At 37.1% G+C, this 17,954-nt stretch overlaps 1 protein-coding gene across 1 annotated transcript in view; it reads left to right on the top strand.

Moving 5' to 3' along the window:
• Positions 1-17,954, top strand: part of pou6f2 (POU class 6 homeobox 2) — a 155,538-nt gene that overhangs the window by 38,949 nt on the left and 98,635 nt on the right. Inside the window, exons 2-3 of the mRNA XM_088919152.1 lie at positions 3,017-3,114; positions 15,173-15,401. Of these exons, the coding sequence (XP_088775278.1) occupies positions 3,017-3,114; positions 15,173-15,401 (327 nt within the window). The remainder of the gene's footprint in view (positions 1-3,016; positions 3,115-15,172; positions 15,402-17,954) is intronic.

The raw sequence follows: 17,954 nt of genomic DNA, 5'->3' as shown, positions 1-17,954 counted from the left end.
CGGAGTTTTGTGCGTAATTATTCAATTTGATATCTGTCTTTCTTGGTATTAACATTAACATCTCACTCACATTGGCTTTCTTTTATGTTCCACTTAGTTCCTATCCATCCATTTTCAATACTATCCATCCATTTAAGCCAATACTATTATTATTGTTTAGAATTCCATTATATTACAAAGAATTCAAATATTGTTATAAGCCTGTCTGTGTTGTAAAACAGTGAATGTCAAAGAAAATAAAGTGGTCTATGAAAGGTAAGTGAGAAAAAAAACATATGTCTTTGACATTCTGTAGTTTTAATCACAATTAAGCAGAGGAGGAGCAGAGTCCTTTTTTTCCAGAAATATTTTGAAAAACACATCCGATAGGTAGATAACACAGGAATTACGGAATCTGAGAGAATAAATATTATTTCATAAGTACATGTCATTTGGTAGGTTGAACTAGATAACACCAGATGCTTCCAGTTACAATTGAAGGTGTTGAAACACTTGCTGCTACACCTTCCAGGTGGTAAAGTGGCTTTGTATTCCCAGGGCTGAACCATTTCAAAAGTATCTTTTGAAGGAGCATTTTATAGCTTGTAGGAATTATACAGGAGAAGGAGGATCAAACCATTATACTGTTGTAGCGGAGGGATTAAAGTGTGACGCTGCCTTGTTTCTTCATGTCTTTGAGCCCATAGAAGTCCTCTGATAAGTTCTTTCTCCTACAATTATTATCAATCTAAGAGAAAAGTCAGTATAATAGAGAGTTAATAAGAGCATGGTGGCGTAGTGGTAAGCATTGCTGTGCTGGATTACAGGAGCTCTGGGTTCAATTCCTGGAGTGTTTTTGCATAGAGTTTGTATGTTCTCCCTGTGTTTGTGTGGGTTTTCTCTGGTTTCCTCCTACAGTATAAAGAAATATTGTTACGTTTATTAACTTTTGGGAAAATTGGCCCTGTTATGAGTGTGTGTGTTCCCTGTGATGGACTGGAGTCCCGTCCAGGGTGTATCCTGTCTTCTGCCGGTTGCTTGCCAGGATAAGCTCTATCTCCCCCTTGACCCTGTAGTGGTTTAAGAGGAAATAGATGGATAGATGGAAGGAAAGATGCACACGCCTATTACAAAAAAATGACTGCTGCCCTGCTGCAAGGTTCCGGTGTTTATAAATCCAAGCTGCATGTAGTATTTTTTCTGCTACTTGTTGAGCTGCCAAATAGTGTCTGTCACAAACTGAGCCCAGTCGCGGGAGACCTGCATGTGATTAACCAGTTGATTTTGCCCTCTGAGCTCACTCTGTAACAGAAAAAATATATATCCAGAAATAATAGAAAAGCACTTGTAAAGTCAAGAAGCAAAATTATCAATATAATCAAACAGGCTTCTGAAATATAAAGGTGTCTTGGCCTTTCTGATCCATGAAGAGAAGCTCGTGATTCAGCTCACATGACCATAATGCACAGATTTTCTTTGTTGTAACTGCTGTATCTTGTATTGGTTAGTCATTTGTAATTTACTCATGTAAAATTTGCAGAATGTACATTTTTACAATTCACCAGTTGTTCCAATTGGAATTAGCTTTGGATGCATGTGTCAACTAAATAAATATAAGCTTTATTGATGTATGTAGTATTTGGGTAAAACACAAACCTATACAAGTGGTAGGAAACAGACCAGTTTTGTTACATTTTATGCATGAAAGTCCTCACTAAATACACTATGTTATGTACTATAGTGTACTTACAACATGCAACATGTCTTATTCCCACCTTCCTCCATTTCCATGACAGGGTTTGATTCTTGCAACCCAATAGACTTACACATATTTTTAGCCAGGTTTATGTATGTAACCCTTTTGTTCAAGATTCACAGTAATCTATTAGCATTGCCACTAAACGGGCATTGTGTCTTGGCAAAAATTAAAGACACAATCAATTAAACATTGTGTTATTTTTACACAGATTGAAGGCAGTGTTGCCAACTTCTCACTGAGTCAATAATTGACTGTCAACTGCAGCAGGTACTTTTTACAGCCTGCATCTCATTGATTGGCAGACTGACTCACTGTCAGCGCTGGACACAAAGTTACTAGTTGCCTCAATTTCAGGCTCCTGGAAGCCTGACCACTATCAAATGTCTTAAGTGAGGGCAGCTCTTACACCGAGGCAGTTCTACCTGGGAATTAACACTTATTCCCAGTGCTCAATTGCTCATTCTCCTCACCACAGCTGAGCTCAGAAAAGCAAACTGGGGATTTAAATGCACCCAATATTGTTGTCAAGAAATACTATGAGGCAAACGAAGAGGTGAAAGGTAGGGATTTCTCCCAACATTTTGGGGGATTTGCAGATTACAGCCTGAAATGTATTACAGATTTCACAGTATTTGAAAAAAAGTTTTAAGGCGTATTCCAAATGCCCTCCCTCTAGCAATTAGGCCATAAGCCACCAGTGTATGTTCATTTGGCAATGATGAGAAATAGTGGCATTTACAAATGACTACCCCCCCCCCCCCCTTCAAATGCAAAGAGCTGTCTTTGCATTTGCGAAGCCTTCCAGCGGATCCCCCCTGAGGCGGCGTGTTGTCGTTCTTGTAATCGCCATGCTCATTACTGTTTCAATATTTAAAATATACCCTGTCATCCTTCACAGCGTTGTGAGTTTAACAAATTTGAATAATTGTTGCTCATGATACCAGCCAGAACTACTACTAGCCCGGGCGCATGAAGCACTCATGTATGTAAATTGATGTATAATGTGCCCTACATTTGTTCCGGTGATATTATTCAGCTTCAGTTTCAGCGCTGTCACTTTGTCATACATCTCCTTCAATGAGCCGGACCAGCTGAATGAAGTGGTAATTTATGCAGCTTGATGAGTGATTCTGAGCGCTTGAGTTATTGATAAAGCACTTAGGCATATCATTTCCAGCTTGATGTTATGTGACATCACGGCGTGGTGATGTGCAGCTCTCCCCAGGCTGTAGCTATTAAACCTGAGCCTCTTCTTTTTTTTCCCTTCCTTGTGCTCAGGAAACAGAGGAAGTGTGGTGCAGCCTGACACAGGCAGTGGCACAGCCGACCAGACCCAGCACAACCAGAGCCACCCTGCTTACCCTGTTGGACCACAGGTGGGTTACTGCTCCTTCTTTACCTCCTGACGCAGCAGAGGGTGTCGGCATGCGAGAACAGGGTCGGAAAATGGGATGAGATAAAAGAAGTTTTCTTCAGCTGCTTCTGCTTTCTTTCCTTCTTGCTCGCTATTGTTTTATCAAGACCAAGTGCTCATTGAGAGTTGATGCCTCTCCTCTTCACCAGGGAATGGTAACATAAGACATGTGCAAGATATTAGTGAATTTTCAATGTTTTGGTTAATATATCTAAAAAACAGTCTGACTGTATGTAATTACTTTATAACCAGCAGTTGGAATTGTAATGCAGTAGACAATGTACCTAAGCTAGGCAGTGCTTATTGCATGTAATTCTAAAAGTATATTAATGTATTTGTTTTATTATGACAATTAATGTACTAGATACGAACTGTATGTATAGTAAGTATACAGAAAATAATTATTTTGTCTGAATTTTCACTGTATATAAATGTATACAGTATGAGATATTATTTGAAGTATTACAAAAGTTTATTTTGCCTTTTATTTTTATTTGAATGTTTTTCATTGATATAATTCTGATAAAAACATGACTATTAAAATAAAAAGGACTTTCAGGGTTCAGAATCAACAAAACACAATTGCCTCACAAGGGTCTTGCAGGAATTCAGTGTTAACATTTTTTTCTAAAGGCCACAGACACCCAAATTCATGGTTACCCGACAAAAAATAAACCATGCGTGCTGGGATTCACTGAATATTTAACTTTCATGTGGAGTTTCTGCCTTTTTGAAAACGTGTCTAGTGATATCCAATGTGTTAAACCCTTTGTGAATATAGGCCAGCATGTTACAGAAACAATATGAAACCAATCCCTAGATATTTCACCAGGAGCTTCTCATATTCACTGAAATGTTTAAGGTTTTTGTAAATTCCCTAGTGAAATATTTAGTGATTGAGTGAAATCCCCAGTTTCGCTTTGTTACTACAGTATAATATATACAGTACAGTATATACTGTACAAGGAAGACACTGTAAAGTTACAGAATTGAATAATTTACATAGTCTAGTTCAAAAGCTTTTGTATGGGGTTATAAGAATTCTATAATAAGAATTGTTATAAGAATATAGTATAATCCTAGCTACAGTATGTTTTAGGAACTCCGCAGAATACTTCAGGGAATGTATTAATCACTATAGGTTTTTGACTGAAGTTCACAACTCTGACAATAAGTATGTGCAAAATGGTGTTATTGGTTTTCTGTTCCTGTGAGATAATAAAATTGACTAAATATTTAAAAGTGAATCTATTCACTAATAATTAGCATATACAGGTCTTATGTCTTGAATGAGGCAAGTGTTGCAGTTTCGACTGGAATTGATGTTGGATTGGTATCTGCAGGGATTGTTCAATCATGTCCTCTTACTGTACTTTCTGTCTTCCTGCTTTAGAGTCAAGAGCTATTAGAATGTGCAAGTGAGAGCTACTGTATAGACTCCAGCACAGAAACAGGGATGAGGGAAAATTATTGCTGCCTTGCAGAAGAGCCTAAAGAGCTCAGAACAGGGTACTGCGTAATTGCAGTAATTATTTATTTTTTGATGGTGGAGGCAAAATCTCAAAGGACAGCTTTTAAAGTTTCATTGCAAAATCTCCTCAACTTTATAGGACTCCACATAAACTTAAAATGTGCTTATTTAAGTCATTTTGCTTCTGTTTCTTGAACCTCTTTTGTCTTCTCTTAAAAAGGTAATATTTTTTTAATTCTCCCCATTAACATCATGGTTAGCACAGTGAATAGAACTCTGGGCTTAATTACAAAAGACCGTCAGCTTATCTTCTGTAAGTGAGGCCAAGGAAAGATCCATTTTGTTGTCAAATTTCACGCTGAGTAACGGGTCTCCATGGCCCAGTCCTCAAGTGAACCTTCTGTCTCTGTTATTGCTCTTTTTGTTGTGTTGACAGTTTTATATTCATTTTACTGGTTCACAGGAGTAAACAGCTCGATAAAGAGGAACCTCACACTTAATTGGATTTATTGGTTTGATGGCATGGGGAGATTTAATGAACTACAGGCCTATTAGCACAGTACTCGATTGCCTTTGATCACACATTATCACAGCATTGAAGTGTTCCTAATGGTGTCTTTCTGAGGGCTTTATACAATTAAGGTGTTTAATTATGGTATTTAAGCGACCAACCACATCTCTGACAGGGCTCATTTGGAAACCTGGCCTGTGATTTGTATACATATTTTAATTAAGAGAGTTGTGTAGATTTTTAACAAAAAACAAGAAAAATGTTATGTTTCTCCTTTCTCACATTTAGCATCCAGGGGCCTGACTAGTGACTTATAGTTTGACAGATTACTTTTTTCATTAGCATAATAATTAGAATATTAGTTGTAGGTTCCTTTCTCTATTGAAAGTGACACTTTTTTGTGATCATAAAACACAGATTTTAAAGATCAAAAGGCTATGCACTCTTTCACCTGGACAGTCCCCTGATAAGTTAATGCTTAGTAGCACCTTATCAATAAATGGAATTAATAATGAAAGTCAGGAAATTTTAAAAAAGACACCAATTCCTGTGAGTCCTATAGATAAATGCAGGTCTAGTCCAATCTATCCCGCATTCACTGGGATAGCACTTATCACTGTGTCAGCAAGTCACACTGCATCTTTCTTACTGATGTCTTTCTATCCAGTTGTGCTCATTTCTGCCTCCTACTGCTTGCTCCTGCTCTCTGCCACTTCCTGCTGAACCTGCAATCTTTTTGGTACATTTAAAAATGTGTGTATGGTGTTTGAGCTACTCCCTGTTCAAACGCCATCTAACCTCTGCTTCATTGACAAATGACACTCTTACCTCTGCCAAGGATCTGATCTTCAACAACTCTGATGATCTCCTTCATGAAATCAAACCGCTTCCCTCCCACCTTCAATTGGCATCCAGTGGTCAGTCTGGCAGTTACCAAGGAAACAGCCACTCTCTCCAAGACTCAGCCTCCCAAAGAAGAATATTTGACCACGTGGCTAAGCATTTGGCTTGCTGACTTTGTGCCCAATATGACATCAAAGTCTGAAAAACACTTACTTAAACACTTAACATTAAATGCTCAGCATTTACTCAGGCCTGCTCAAGTTAGTCTTAGGGGTTCTGACGACTTTGTCCGTGTGAACAAGCTGTTAGCCCTCAAACCAATGTAGCTCAAAACCAACAGTCTAAGTGATCTGTTTTAGTTGCAATTGCATAACTGCAATTATCTGACTTTACGGGATGAAGTACACTATATGAGATATGGTACACATGTCTAAAGTTACTGATCTTATTATTTCTTATTTATAATAATCTTATTATTTTAAGCATTTTATAGCATTTTGTATTCCGCTTACTTTTGTGTACAGAGCACATTTGACTCTCTCCCTTTTGGGATTCTGGCATACAGTAAGTTATAAGGGGTTCCTCATCCTAATGACTTACCTTGTTCCTCACATAAAGCAGACTGAACATACAGTACCTGCAGTTTAAGTGCTGTGTCGCCTTCTAATTACATGGTTGGTTCCTCACCATTGTGCTTAACTATTGTCCTTTAAACAAAAATTTGTTTTGCTAAAGCTGTGACTTGATATCCCTTTGTAATCTTAGCATTTATATTCTCCTGCAGTGTGGGCAAAACACAGCTTGGTTTACTCCTATGCGTTTCATGGCCAGACTGAAGTCCAGTCCCCTCCAAGTTGACAACAGCAGCCACACTACAGAGCACATCAGATGGAGAAGTCAGAATCTGTTTCACCAGTTGAATTAAGTGGGAGCTTTATGAAGGCCAGATTGTACTAACCCAGACTGGAATTAAGCCAGGACATTAGGATTAGAAACATTTCACTTTCATAACCTGCCATGGGATTTTTAATTACCAAATACTCAGCATCTTGGCTTAATGTCTCATTCAAAGGATGTACCACCAAGCACACAATAGCCTTGGTCAGCATGGTAATGCACGCTCAGTGTGTATGTGGAAGTGATTTGGAAATTCTGGTCCAGATAGAAGATCATCACCAGCACCATTTACTGCAGCAATCTAGGCATCTTTGGAGGTTTCCCTCTCCGGTACTGACCAGACTCAGCTTTATTTAGCCTCTGGGGCCTGACGAAATCCGAGGTTTCAAAAGTAGTAAATCTGCTGCCTTAAAGAGACAAGTAATGCCTTTAAGGTAAAGCCAAATACCTGAGCTGCTATTACCTCCAAAATGATCAAACCCAATAAGAATTCTACTATTCTTTTTTGGTTATTGTTAGATTTTTAGATATCGTTTTAGATATCACTCTTCTCCACAGCTCCACTTACTGTGTTTTATTGTATTGGATCTGTTATCTTGTGTATTAATGCAATATCTTGAATCCTTAAGCTCTGTATTTTCATACTCTGTACTGTATGTGGGGCTTATTCAGTCATTTCTGCCTCATCCCTTGGCCAGGCAGCCAACACTCACACATCGCTGTCATCTTATCAATACACACTTTGACGCTTTTGCATCCCAACTGAACAAAGTGGTTTTGATTGGTGTGACTAATGCCTCCTATTAAAGGATCAATATGGTTAGACACATTCCTCTCAAAGCCTTATATTATACAGTAACTGCAGTGAAGTTAAAGCAATAGGAAAGCATTTATCTTAATGCTAATCCGTCTTTGCCCTTTTTCATCATCATGGTAATACACGCTCAGTGTGTATTGGGAAGCTATTATGTATTATTCCTCTGTACGGCAAGTGGAATCCACTTTGCTGTTGACTTGCAAAAGGACTGTACAGTAAGTCCTGTGCTCCTGTGATAGACGTGACTCGGTGCAGTTCTGAAGAGCAGAGCGGAGGCATCACTAATGGAATCACAGCACAGTCTTCCTGAGAGTAAATCCGTTCTAAGCCTGGCATTGTGTTTTCCAAAAATTCCTAAGCTAATCTAATTTTAAAACTATATTTTTGCCTCATTACTAAAGGTAGAAAAATGGGCTGGACTAGAATACAAGCAAAACAGGTAGGATAGTTATGTTAAAGACAACAAAAGTCACAGTCTTGTTTATGGTGTCTTTGGCAATACTGTGTTGCTATATCTGTATTGGAATATGAAATAAGTTAATTGCACAACAATTGTTATTTTTGTGTTGTCACACTAGTGCAACGTTTGAAGGGAAATATTTTCCCAGTGTCTTTTACCCCCAAAAGCTAAGAATACCATTGTCAATCAAAGGAAAGGTAGAAACACAACATCCACCCATAAGTTTTCCAACTGTTTCTTCCAATTCGGAAGCTGGAGTCTATCTGGCATGCAATGGGCACAAGACAGGATACGCACTGAACAGGACGCCAGTCCATCACAGACACATTGACACAAACTCACACCAGAGACCATTTTACCTTAAGATAATTAACCCACCAAAATGTATTTTAGTGGACAACCCAAGTACACAGGGAGAACATTACCTCCACACAAATAGCAACTCAGGGCCCCAGTGCTGTAAGGCAGCCATGCTAACCACTGCACTACCATACCACCCAGAAACACAACACCACCAAAAATATCATCTCAGTCTATAAGGTTCCCATTAAAAACACCTCTATGGTATGACAGTGCAACTGGACAGCTGGTCTACTGGTCAGGATTACTGATCTTGTCCCAGATGTTTCAGATTATATATACAGTAGTTGCAGCCAGGTTGTGTCACTTCTATGTCATGTTTCTAAACTTGCATATGTCTTATTTTCATATTTCAAGTCTTCCTATATACACATTTAAATAAATGTGTACAATATCTGTACTGTATCTTTACTTATCTATACTTCTAGAAAATGTTCAATATGTATACATGTGAACATCTCTTTTTTCATGCCCAGTATATGAATGCATAGCATGTACTGTATACTGTATGCATGTTTAGGTATGCAAGTTGTATATATATTACAGTGTATGCTACAGTACATATATAAATGATAAATCTAAAGTATGTTTCAGCTTTTTTAATTACTATTCCATATGTAGTGTGACAGGATTTATTAATGAACTAGTTTCCCCTTTCAGGTAGTTGTTGAAAAGTACATTATTATTTATTGAAAACCCAAAGCCCATCCTGAGAAGGCAGAAGCACTTTAAAAGAAGATCTCTACAGGGGAGAGAAGGTCTTTGTGCCTCTAGTCTTTTGGTCCTACAGTAGCTTCCTTGATCATGCTGCAACAATCCTCTTAGATAAAGCTCGGAATCGTCAATCAGATCACAGGTCACATAATCACATCACAGGGGGCTTCATTGGATTGCTACAACAAATGCACTGCCACCGAAGCAACTGCCATGGAAACAGTGAAACAGTGAAACTAAAGAGCCGCTTATTCAGGCCTTCAGCAAATTATGAATGCTGGAATCCAAAGGTGTGCATTAAAGAAGGGTCTCTAAACATTAATTAATGATTTTAAATTAAATTATCCCTATTTTATATCCACTGTCTTGCAAAAGTATTGAAACCTTTGCAGTTTTAAAGCTTTAAAGCTTGCAGTCAAAACACTTTTAACACAATTACTATTTATTGTACAGTGTATAAACACCCAACAACACATATTCAAAGGACAAACCAAAAGGAAAAAATAGATAATTCATTTGAAAGAAAAATGTAAAAGTCTTGATTGCTAAAGGTCTGGCAAAACTAAATTAATTAGTAAAGGTTAATTCCACACTGAAAAGTAAAAAGATTAAACATAACATTACAAAACAATTGTTTTTTCTATCTCATGGTACTGTAATTTAGCATGGAATTACCTTTCCTAGTTCCTTTGCAGCCAGCACACGCTGATGTGGCTCCCCACTCCAACATCTAAATTTTTTTAGATACAAAATATGAGCTTAATGAGCCAAACAGTTCAGTGGCCTCTGCTTGTGAAAATATTTGTGGTTCACAAGATTTCCAAATCAATGCACCTGTCTGTGTAAGATCCCTCAGTCAGTTAGTGGATTTCAAGCCAAGATTCTACCATTAAGATCAGGGAAATTTCAGATCAGCTTGGAAATAAAGTTGCACGAAAGCACAGATCAAGAGAAGGGTATAAAACATTTTAGAAGATCCTTAATATCTCTTTTAGCCTGGAGAAGGCTCCCAGACACTGTTGTCTATACAAAAGTAGCAACTGAGCCTGGATGAAACTGGTTGGGGACGCCACTGTGATGCCATTGGCAAGTTTGAAAGAGCTACAGAGTTTAGTCCTTGGGTCAACAGTATTGTGGTCACTCTCTGTAGGGCCTCTACCAAACTAAAATAAAAGATCTGAAATCCTCCATTTGATTTACAGCATGGCACTTATGTGATATGCAAACTTATACTGTAATATTAATGTGATCTGCAAACATACAGTATGGTAAATGGTTTTGTTGTCAGACAACACAAACTTAGAAATGCTTGCATCAAATGCAAACTGTTGCGATACATCTGATGCAAACCCAAAATAGTGAACACCATTCCTACTGTCAACCATGGTAATGGCAGCATTATTGTTCCTCTTTTCATTAGCAGGGACTGGGAAACTTTTAAGACTAAAGCAAACATAGATGGAGCAAACTGTTGAACAATTTTGGGAGAAACCCAGCCTCAGACCTACTGTAAAACTGGAACATAAATTCACCTTTCTGCAAGGACAATGATCCAAAAGCAAGGCTGAAGCTAGACTGGAGTAGCTTAAGAGTAAGAGCATGAATGTCCTTAAGTGGCCCAGTGAAAGAGACCTGGTTTAAATCCTATTATGAATCTGTGGGAAGACTTGAAAACTGGCTGATCCCCAAGCAACGTGAGGCCGTTTGAACAAATCCACCAGGAAGAGTGGGGAAAAATTGCTCTAAGCTGGTGTGCAAAGCTGGTAGGGACTTACCCTAAAACAGTGGCTATATACCAAATATTGAGTTCAGTATTCAATGCTGAATACTGAATACTTATAGCAATTGATATATTTTATTTTTCCTCTTCAGTTCTTGACAGAAAATATTACATTTTAGCAAATTCGTATTTACCATTTTGTAATTTGGCAAAATGAGACACCATAGGAAAGGTCTGAATACTTTTCCATGGCACTGTTTGTAACTAAATGTATTGCTCTGTGCAAATGTCATATTCTTTCAACAGATTTAACTATTAATCTGGTATGAAACCACTTCAATTACAGAAAAAAGGACAAGCCGTTAAAATGCCCACTTTTTCTCATTCCATTCGCCTTAGTGTTGTGACTGACAAGCTCATATACAGTAATTGCAGGAAGATATATTGAATAACATATACGGTATGTATGTCTACCTATCCAAGATATTATCTAGAACATTTGTTAAAAACAAACTACTTCTTGTCTTTATTAATGAATCAGTCTTCCATAAATGCCTTTGGTGATTGATTACAAGTATAATTTCTTCCTTTATTCTTCTACTGCTTTTAATAGTGTTTGCTTCAGATTTAGTAAAATTTCTACATGGATTTGGATTTAATTACATATTATATTTTCACAACATATCTGTCCCATAACTGTCCCTGATATCTGCTCCAAAAACTATGGGTACATATACTAATAATGAAAGTAATACTGTTTGTCTGATCATAAGATACTAATAACACAAAGAACAGAATTTCAAAAATTAGTCTCATTTTAAAACAAGGGTATGTTGTTCAAAATGTAAATAGTGTATTTGGTTACAGTCAAACTTCTAATGCACTCAATACTAAACAATTAACATTCTATCTTAGGAACAAATATTTTGAAATTTAAAAATAAATGCACATCTAAATAAATTGTTCCCAGTCCATAATGTCTTCACATTGTTGTGCCTTATAGAGTATGTTCTGCAGGTATCGCTGAAACTGAAATGTTCTGTCCTCATACATTCTTACACTAACACATCAGTCCTTCCATAGTTATCACATCTTCAACCCACCACCAAGCACATACAATAGCTGACAAGTGCATACTAATTTTTCAAGTTCATCCCTTCTTCTGGGGACCTGACAGCTGGTTCTTTGGGTCTCATGGCTAGCATGGACAGGAACAAAAATAATAAACAGTTGGTGCGGTGACACCAACTGTAGAAAATACTAAGTGGAAAATAATGTTCTACTTTTTTAATTTTTCAGGTTCATAATAGTAAGTCAAAAGCTTTAAGGTGCTGTAATTGCATATTTAACTTAAATATATAATTAAGAAATTAACATGACTGTTCTTTAAAAAATAAATAGGAGATATACCGATCAGACTTTGAACTGGAAGTCTTACATTTAGTCCGTCTTTTTGGTATTATGTACCTTTTTTGTGCTTTAGATAACACCTGTAAATTAATTGTGTTTCTGTATTATAATGAAAAAGTTCTGTAAAAAAGAGGGAGTCTTTGAAATAATGGAGAAGTTTACCGAATTTGAGGTTGGGAATGCCTTTTAGGATTTTGAATACCTGTATAAGGTCCCCTCATAGGCATATTGTGCAATTCTGTAATACATGAGCACTGTTCCGGTTTTCAGAGACAAAGTTAGTGTTATATCTCCTGTTTCCTTATCTGGTAAGATACCATATCTGGTAAGATACCATGGGGCCCCTTAAAATGTATTCATCTTGAGTGATTCTATTAACCAAAACACTTCTGACTCTTCAATGCTAAAACTACTTAGTATAGAACTTTGTTTTGCTGCCTAAGGCATGTTGAGCACCTAACTGAAATATTAATTTGCAGCATTAGCCATTTCCCTTTCATTTGTCTAAAAGTTTTCAGTTATCATTCCAGATACTGTAAATTTTACTTAATCTTTAATGGTTGTAGTATTACTTAAAATAACTTTCACTTTCTCTTTTGGCCTTTCTATTTGATCTTTTTTTTTTACCAGTGCTTGTAATTCATCGTACTTTTTTGACGAGATTTTATTTTTTAATTCATTTGAAAGTTTTCTCTTCCCTTATATTTGCTTTGTTGAACCACTTTGAGTTCGGCTTTAAAGGGAATCTGCTAAAACTATTGCCATCAGTTCTCTTCTGATTCTGCGCGCATCCTTTCCCATTCAACTTCTCAAAGCCCGGTCTCTTTTCTTTCAAAGTCTGCTTTACTGAATTCTGGACATTTTCAACATATATTTTCAGCATGCCGTGTTATGTTCACAGTCACCGAATGTTTCTCTCACCTCCATTTGCCCCACTCTGTCTCCATTGTTTGAAAAGTCAAGATTACAAGAGTTTCCATTAGCATGAGCTCTGTCATACTTAACAATATCCGCCTCTTTCATTCTTTTACTGTATTTATGAAGAAAGTTGACGTCTCCCACAAAAAACACTTCTTACTTTGCACAAAAATTCTTTGTTTCATTACACAGTGTTGCACTGCAATTAATATCATCATTTGGTGGTAATTAGAGAACTCTTAAGTCCTAAGGAACCAAAGATTTCTGTGACAAAACAGAAAAACGAAGTCAAATTTAATGCCAGCATGTGGCTACCTAATTATTTAAGGCTGTAAAATATAAGGATTAAATATTATTAATCACCCTGATCGTTTAGATGTGTGTATGTAAAATATTTAATGTTATAGAATATTATTGTTTTAGAATATTCATTGTAAATGTAAACACAAACTTTTGCCTGGAAACAAATATGTTTTCACAATGTCTGAATGATATTGAATATTGTTCATTACTCCCTAGTGTCTGTTCAAGTGTTGCATCTTGGCAGATGGTCAAGAAGAGATCTAATGATGTTCACATTTGCCTGGGAACATTTGTTAAGGCACTGTGCATTACCGTACAAAAATAAAATACTAAAACATATACTGTATCTATAGTCACTATAAGCCATGAGAAGAAAGTTTATACCAAAGCAATAAAAATAGGATAGTATTAGTTTCTACTGGAAAATAGACCCCAATTATTAAACACAGCTCTTTGCCAGTGTCATAGATCTGTACTGGGGAATTCATTCAGCTTTTCCACTGAGCCTGTGATAAAAAGATGAAGACTCTCCATGCAATGGCAGGTGATGCTAAGAGCATTCTCCTACTGTACATGCAGGTGCCATTACACATTGTTTACTTGTCTACTTCAGAACAATGGTGAGAACAATGTTGTGTACTGTATTTGAAGCAAATTAAGTAGGATGTTCCACTCTTTCCTGGTCCTGGTTGGTCAACCGTGGTTCCATTTCTCAGTGACTTAGAGGAACAGTCTATTTTTCATAAAGGTGAACTGAGTCTCAATTTCTCAGACCGGTTATTAAATCTCGGTAACAAAATAAATTCATTGACATGATAGAAATTTATTTTACTAATTTCGATTGAAGCAGAAAATCATGAACTTTGTGAAAGTACTGTAAGTTACTATGTTGTCGCAAACTCGCATTTGAGTTCCCACAAATTGCGACGTGATGCGGCCCTTCCTGCTCACTAGTCACTGTAATGACTAATGTAATGTGATGTACAAGCAAACAACTACAGGTTGTGTAGCAGACATTTCACCGCAGAAATGTGATCTGCACGCAGAGTTAACAAGTACTGTAAGTAGTATTTGTCAACAAAACCAACAATCATTAGAAATGAAGAGCAAAATTTCTATGAATTAAAAGAGATATATTAACAAACCTGCTGTTTACAATGTAATGAGGCCACAACATGTCACTGGACATTTTGTTGCCTCGTTCTGAATCACTGAACATGGCATTGCACATACAGTACCTGGAAATGTAATCTATTTTGAGATGTAAATTGGAGATTTTACTGTTACTGGGGTTACTGTGAAATACACTTATCAATGCTGATTCTTTCTAACCCTGAAATATGAACATAGCATTGCAGTTACCATTTAACAGATAGAAACAAACACGTCTTACAGAGTGTCTATGAGATCTAAAAGAATTTAACTGGTTTATACTATTTTGCACCATATTGCTCATAGATGTACAAATCATTAACACAGTCACGCTATGTTAAAAGATATTTTGCATTTCAAGGTGTTAAATGTGATGTGGCTTTTGAAGAGACTGGTCCTTGAGTGTGCCGCTGCCTGTTAACAGTCCATGTGTTTGTATTCTAGCCTTTGTTGGCAGCACAGCAGCTGGCATCGGCGGTGGCAGGGGTGATGCCCGGGGGCACTCCAGGCCTCAATCAGCCAATCCTCATTCCTTTCAACATGGCCGGGCAGCTGGGTGGACAGCAGGGCCTGGTCTTGACTCTCCCCACTGCCAATCTGACCAACATTCAAGGCCTGGTCGCAGCGGCAGCAGCAGGAGGCATTATGACGCTACCATTACAAAACCTTCAAGGTAAGGACACACCGGAAAATCACACATGGCTGGTTTATAGTGTGGGCCCATGCAGCTCTTGATAGGCGATTTTGAAAAACCAACAATCAAGAAAGTTTTCCTTAAGTTATACGCTAAGAACAAGACTAAAGTCTGTGGACTACACAACTCTACAATATAGGTCACCACTGTCAACACATTTTTACCCCTCTAAGTCTCTTAACTGCCTAACAAAACCACTATTCTCACATGAGGAATAGCTCACCACTGATGTAAAAGAAGAAAGGAGTCCTTCACATACAACATGTTCATGAAGAATTGATAATACTATTTTTCATTCAAACCAATCTATTGTCCAGTCATTATCTAAACTGCTGTAAATCCAAAGGAAACCAGGCATTAATCACAAAGCTATATAATTTCTGTATTTTTTTCACAACAATACATTGCCAGATCTGAAATATTTTAATGTCTTTTTAAATTACATTATTTAATTATCCCTTCAATTATCACATGGATGCATTCACAATCATTCATCTAAGAAAATTTTCCACTTTCTTATAAACAAGATCCAAACAAGTACCAGTGCGGTGCTTAATCTTTTTAGCGTAGTTATGTAAAGAAAAAAATAGAAACAAGACATATTTTTAAAAGGCAGATAACAGTATTTTTGGCATACAATTTCTTTACATATTATACAGTGAAGAGAAAATGAAACAAAATAATTTTGAGCAGCACCCTTCTTTGAGCATGATACAGTTTTCCTCTTAGCACAAAAATAGCAGTGGGTATTTTCTGTTTCCAGTACACCTTCCTACTACTGTAAGCGCGATCAAAATACAGTAAATACTACTTATTCAGGCTTTTATTAAATAATATTTTGTGGTACTGCATTATCTGCCTAGTAGTTCTGTCCATGTCTGGTATATACAGTATATTGTGAAGCAGCTTCTTCTATTATAAACCGCTAAACCGATTTCACAATAATGATGAGGCAAAGGAGGCAATAATATGTCTGCATCTTGAGTAATGGGAGGGACACAGAAGAGAGTTTTTTTAATAAAAAATCAGGGTGAATTAAAGGTCATCTGTGGAAAAAAATAGTCTTTCTTTCTCCTGTAGGCCAGATTCCTTACCTGTATGCTGAGGTTTTTTAATTATAGGTCAGTGTCGTGCGCAAGCTTGCAACAGCACTTTAAGCTTCTCGTAAGAATAAAGTGTGCTCTCTTCTTTCTCTCCACTTGCCTGTCTGTCCACATGGCTTTACTTAACTTTGCCTTTTAAACTTTAATGCCAAATGTTCTCTTTTGATCATAGTTGTAAATGGTTTTCATTTTAATGTTTAAAATATTGTCTCTTTTATACCATTAGATTGAGCTGAGGAACCTGTCGGTCATAAATCTTAGATGAGGAGGACACGCTAATGCAAAAAAATGTGCTTGTATAAATTTGAAGAGTGTAAAGCAGGAGGTTGAAGATTAAAATAATGCCAGACCAGCATAAAGTAGAAGTCTAACAAAGTGAGGAAAGGAGGCCATTCAAAGCAGATGGGTGAAAACAAACGTAATGGACAAACATGCATAAATAACAACATGCTCAAGAATAGGCACCAATCGGTAGCTGTAATAAATTCTATCATATATTTAGAGTCAGTCTTCTGCTGTACATACATCAAGCAGTACCTGTCCTTCATAATGTGTCTTCAAGGCCTCAACTGTATGTTCAAAACCTTTTATTCAAGACAACACTAGTGGAATATGAGAACACAAGCATTTTTCTCCTGCTTTTATCCTGAATGTGAAAGTCACAATAAATGTAGTCTTTTAAAAGATATGTCAAAAGGCCGTTTCAAGACCACACATAATTGCACTCTTCTCTCCCAGTTTTAACTTTTCTGATATAAAGGTAACAGCAATAAACAATTTCGTGTATTTTTACATTGCTTTTCATCCCAAGTATCCCATAGTGCTTCATACTGTATACCCATCTGGGTGACATGCAGTAGCTATTATACACTACTAGTCCCAGTAAACAGTAGTTCAGGTGGAGAAATGAGAAATTGCTCATAATTTGTATTAAGGAGGAATTTAGGAAGCCAGATTATTCAAACCCAACCTGGAATTTAATCAGGACACCAGGGTTAACACCCCTAATTCTCCCATGGAATCCTTGATGATCAAGTATTCAGGACCTTTGTTGCACATTAGTTGAACAATATTTAGAGGATGGAAGTTACTGTACATCACATTGTCCTCTGTCATCATATTAGGACACTGGTTTAGAAATTGTGGTCCACTGGGAAGAGTGCCATCTACAGTATAATAAAAGGGAACATGGAACTTCTTCACACCCGATGAAGGCTCCACCACCGAAACATTGTTTCTTTTCTTCTCTTGTCAGCATGAAATTAACCTTTACTTGTTCCTTTGCAGCCTACACAGGCTGACACAGCTACTGTACCTACTTGTACCCTTCTATAATGTAGTTTTATTCACATTAACCAAACTTTTGGTTTATTTAGAATCGTTCTGGTTTGTAAAGAACTATGTGACATGATGTAACTAAGAAGCCTGT

The sequence above is a fragment of the Atractosteus spatula genome, chromosome 6 (genome assembly GCF_055471065.1).
Source record: "Atractosteus spatula isolate fAtrSpa1 chromosome 6, fAtrSpa1.hap1, whole genome shotgun sequence".
Lineage (NCBI taxonomy): Eukaryota > Metazoa > Chordata > Actinopteri > Semionotiformes > Lepisosteidae > Atractosteus > Atractosteus spatula.
Note: the sequence above shows the minus strand (reverse complement) of the source record. Positions and strands in the feature narration are given on the sequence as shown.